Consider the following 5,223-nt stretch of genomic DNA (forward strand, 5'->3'; position numbering starts at 1 on the left):
ATGTTTCCTAGCAATTTTAGTTCGGTATATCCAAATTTACATTTTGATACTTTCAATTTTAATCTATATTTAATAGTCGTCAAACGTCATTCAAGTGCATTTAAATGTTCCTCAAATGTTTTACCGAAACATACACAGTCATCTAGATAGCAACAATTAATTCGATAATTTAATCCTGCCATAATTTTATTTATTACTTTTTGAAATTTTTGAGGTGCATTAGTTAAGCCAAAAGGTAAGCGAGTAAATTGGTAATGTCCCGTTGACGTTGAAAAACTCGTAATCTCTTTAGAATTTTCATGTAATTTTAATTGGTGAAAACCTGACATTGCGTCCAAACAAGAAAAATATTTGTTTCCTGCCAGTGTGTCATAAATATTTTGTATGATGGGTAAAGGAAATGCTTCTTTATGAGTTTTTTCATTTACGCGCCTATAATCTAAGACCATCCTATATTCTGAGGCAGTTTTAAGGTCTATTTACACACAGCAGTGACGTGACAGTGCCGTGACCGTGCCGTACCCGTTCCGGGATTCTACCGGCCGTGATTTCTATTCACATTGGTCAGTGATTCATCCGTCATTGAGTAGTGTGCATCGTATCTGCCACGATGACTTTGTTTTCGGAAAATGAACTTTTGATGATTGCTTTGATTTTGGACGAAGAGGAGGAAGAAGAAGTAGTAAAAAAAAAACGGTTGGTTAAAACAATTTCGTTTAGCTATCGCATAGGGCATAGTACAGTTTACAAGATCGTTCGAGAAATCTGTCAAATAATTACTGAAAATCTTATGGACGAGTTGATGCCTACACCGACTGAAGAAATGTGGGAGAACATAGCTAACGATTTTTTTCGTATGTGGAATTTTCCGGGATGTATCGGGGCTTTGGATGGAAAACATGTTACCATTCAAGCACCTCCAAATACAGGATCAATGTTTTTTAATTATAAAAAGACATTCTCTATAGTTTTATTGGCTCTTGTGGATGCTCACTGTAATTTTATTGCTGTTAATGTAGGGGCATATGGCAAGAGTAGCGATGGAGGTGTTTTTGCTAATTCAAATTTAGGTAAAGCACTTTATCGTGGATCATTGAATATTCCAGATAATTTGACCATACCCAACACAGATACACAAGTCCCATATGTAATTGTAGGTGATGAGGCATTCCCTCTAAAACCTTACTTGATGCGACCTTATCCAGGGGACAAATTAGATGACCGAAAGCGCAACTTCAATTACCGTTTGAGTCGTGCCAGGAGGACATCAGAAAATACATTCGGTATACTTACGCAAAAATTTAGACTCTACAATAGACGAATTCAGGCATTTCCAAAACATGTAGATTACATAATTTTGGCCACTTGTTTACTACATAATTTCATTAAAAAATACGATTCGTATACGTACAATTACGTAACTCAACAAGCGGATAGAAGTAACGGTCATACACTACAACATTTAAATTTGCAAGGAGGGAACGCAACGACAGACGCATTTCGTGTTAGGGAAGTATTCACTGAATACTTTAATTCTGAGGTTGGGTCTCTACCTTGGATATAAAATAATTAAATTTAAGAAAATTATGTATGAAATAAAAGGACGATTTAAAAATATTACTCGTATTATTATAAAAATATGTTATAAGTTATAAGTTTATAATCTAAGACCATATTCTATATTTTATATTCATAATTAATAATAATAACGTAATTACTAATTGATAATGTATTTGATGTATTTCTTATAATATAATATATTAATATGTATTTAAACATGATATAATGTGTACATAATATAATATTTATATAAATAAATAATGTATTTCTTACCAGTTGTTTCCATTTCTTCTGCTATTTTACTCCAAATAGTATTCTTGTAATCTGTGTCCATGTACTTTGCATGAGATAAATCATACAATACGGGATATTTCCGCACTAATTCAATAAGTTTTTCGTCGTTCATTTTTACAAAAATTGAGAGAGTCAATGAATTACAAAAAAAATCACTGTCGTGAAATATGAAAAATATCATCGGCAAGTAATCGCAAATTCACGGTACGACGACGGCGACAACACTGTTTTCGTCGGTACGGTCACGCGCGGGACGAGTGAGAACATCATGCTTATCTTTCCTTTAAGAATATTATTAATTTTTCCGGGGGAATCCCGGAACGGTCACGGCACTGTCACGTCACTGCTGTGTGTAAATAGACCTTTATTTTTTGTGCCTTGTGGCTGTCCTTTCGGTACGATAATACAGGTGATGAATATGGACTCAATGAATGTTCAATTATACCGGCTTCTAATAATTCCTTAGTTTGTTTACCGCGGCCGCATAGCCGTGTTGTCCGTTTCCGCGTGCCATGTCGTCGTCCCGCTGTCGTCCCGTCTTTCATCGTCACCGCATCGGAGTGGCCTGACAATCGCCTCCGCCGTGATCGCTCATCGTCGCATTTAAATTTTTTCGCGGCGACCGTTTAGCTCGTCCATACACCCGTGTACCTAATATTCGTCCCAATATTCCCGTCCGCGGAACTGTTCGCTCGTCCCACCGCGTTTCGGCTGTGCGTTCCGCATTTAGGCGATATCAACGTTTTATCGCAGGTACCCGATATCTGCCTGATAAAAATAGCCCGTCGTGTCGTTGATTCATCGTGTACCTGATACATACCTCAGCAACAGTTCCTCGGCGGCGTGTACCGAAAGTGTTACGTCGCTATCCGTCTGTGATTTTTAAATTATTTCGTCTGCACACCTCGAGATTTATCGTACCCGGATGACCATCAAATGTGCAGATAATTGAATCACAATGGTCGTGTTACCGGTATTTGGACTTCTCATAACTGTTGCAGTCCAGAGGATATACGGTGAATGTGAGTTTCCTGCCCAATGGTCCGGTCGATGGTTTCAATCTGGCGTGAGCCATTACATCAATATAAATACGACCACCATCTTGACCAAAGGAGAGTGCGTGCAAAACGTCAGTGACAAGTTTCTGATTGAAGACAGGGGAGAAGACTGCAGAAGGTGCCTGGTGATCACGGAAAAACACCAGAACGTGATACAGTACAAAGAAAACGCAATATGCGAAAAACGCAGCCTCGACGATCTGTGCGGAGAGATTACCAGTGACGCTCCGATCTACTCGATGTTTAGGGTAGATGCCACTCCGATCCCGTGCCCGTTTGATGGGCTTCAAGCGCCGTTTCATTTCTCGTATAGCCGTGGTGGTTACACCGAATGCAAGTCGCCGGTTTCAAAAGCCGATTCGTGTACGTCAGACTCGAGGTTGATGCTCAAGTTTCAAGCTTGCCCGGCGCCTCCACCAAATTGCAACACACCCCCTCGGCTTGTCAAACCCAGTGGCTGTTGATATTTATACCTAACTCTATCCAGTTAAGGAGTAGTTGGTTGGCTATCCCCACTACACGAACCGGTCCTTAGATCCGGGTTGTTGAATTGATATAAATAAAGTTTTCTGAGTTATATTTTACAGGTCCTAGAAACTTATGACCTGCGTTCATAGACTAACACAATTAACACGATATAGCAACGAATACAATGTTTTATTCAAGACTAAAATAATTATAATATTATAACCAATAAAATACACTATCACCTGAGTAACCCTGTTCTTAAGGGTAGTATATTGAAGATAACAGGAGTAGCGGAGAACGAGTTGAACAATATTGAATTATTATAATTTAACTATTAGGTACGTTATTATATACTTAAAGTTAATCAATTAATTACGTTTAATAATATTGTAAATATGACTATAGTAGACTGATGTATAGTCTCTATTTCACGGTTCAAAACTCGACTGGGTGCTATGCCAATAATATATAGGCTCGTACTCTACGTTCCTGTTTTCTGTTTACCTAAGCAAATTCGCCGAGTGCGACATAAATGACGAGTCAGTAAACTGCGAATCGTTACACCGACTATATATTACATTGCCATAAGAATGTTGAAGTTGGGCCGCCATATACCAACAGGGCAATATTTGCATAATAACTCAATAGATAAGACACTGATATCTGATAATAAATCAATATGTATCAATAATATCAATCATGCGATTTTGTAAACATTGCCCTGTTGGCATATGGCGGTTGACTTCAATATTATCCTGTAGTCGGCTATCTAGTTGTTTTAAATGTCTATGGTTGTGAGTAAACGGATACTATCCGTTACAGAAGCACTGAGAAGTAAATATTCAAGTGATGAACTTATGCACGCGGCAAAATTTAAATTGAAGGCTGAAGGATAAATAGATAAAAGGATAATGATATGGCGTCGATTCTAAATTATTTAATAGAAAACCCCGGTGAAGCACACAGAATTAAAGAAATCTGTGAGAATAATAGTACTTATTTAAACGTGTGCTCAAAATATAAAGCACTAGGAATGATATTTTTTTTAAGAGGACGCTACACATAAAGCGAAATGTATACAACGGCCGAGAGAACGCGCTGTTAAGTGTTTTCACGATGCGCAAGCACGCGACGTTTAAGCCGCGCCCACTATCTACTGGTGCTCATTCGGGAGCGATGTTTATTATTCTCTCAACCTCTCTCTGTCTGTGGTGGTTCGCGTGCATATAAATTTCATGCATGTAAATGCCTTTATGCCACTAATATTTTCAATATCCGCGTGTACCTACGCGATTTATATTTATTAAATTATACATTAAACATAGGTAGGTATATATAGTAGGTACAGTAAATAATACCTAATTTATAACAATAGCCTAAATTAATTTTACTTAGGTAAACATCTAAATATTAGTTTTCTAGTAGGTCTGTAGGTATAATTTAGATTATAATTTTTTATGTGTATGATGTACCTCCTAGTATACTTTTTAGCTTTTAGAATTATTTATAAAGTTCTATCTTTCTACTAGTATTTATCTTACTACTAACCTACGATTTACGAATTACAAAGATACGATTCACGCGCGCATCCATTAACATATTTGTAATTATAAAAAATATAATATGTAGTACAATAGTACATAGTAGGTTGTTGTTAAAAATGTGTTGAAGTAAAATTATGTTGTAGATGGTAGTAATTAATAGTACGAATCATTTTTAGATTTAAACAATCTATTAGAAAAATAACAAAAACAAGATATAACAAATTGAACAACGCCTAATTTGACGTAGGTACTAAGGTACCTATAATGATGTAAAGGTATTTTATGATTTTCATACTACT

General features: G+C 36.7%; 1 protein-coding gene across 1 annotated transcript; it reads left to right on the top strand.

Moving 5' to 3' along the window:
• Window positions 1-610: 610 nt before the first annotated feature.
• Window positions 611-1,564, top strand: LOC103309248 (protein ALP1-like). The gene has a single exon (XM_008184201.1). The coding sequence runs from the start codon at window positions 611-613 to the stop codon at window positions 1,562-1,564; it is 954 nt and encodes a 317-aa protein (XP_008182423.1).
• The last annotated feature ends 3,659 nt before the right edge of the window (window positions 1,565-5,223 follow it).

Source organism: Acyrthosiphon pisum, chromosome X, assembly GCF_005508785.2.
Source record: "Acyrthosiphon pisum isolate AL4f chromosome X, pea_aphid_22Mar2018_4r6ur, whole genome shotgun sequence".
NCBI classification, from domain to species: Eukaryota; Metazoa; Arthropoda; class Insecta; order Hemiptera; family Aphididae; genus Acyrthosiphon; species Acyrthosiphon pisum.

Bases quoted from the DNA above. Each gene is read 5' to 3' on its own strand.
- LOC103309248 (XM_008184201.1), top strand. From the start codon at position 611: ATGACTTTGTTTTCGGAAAATGAACTTTTGATGATTGCTTTGATTTTG.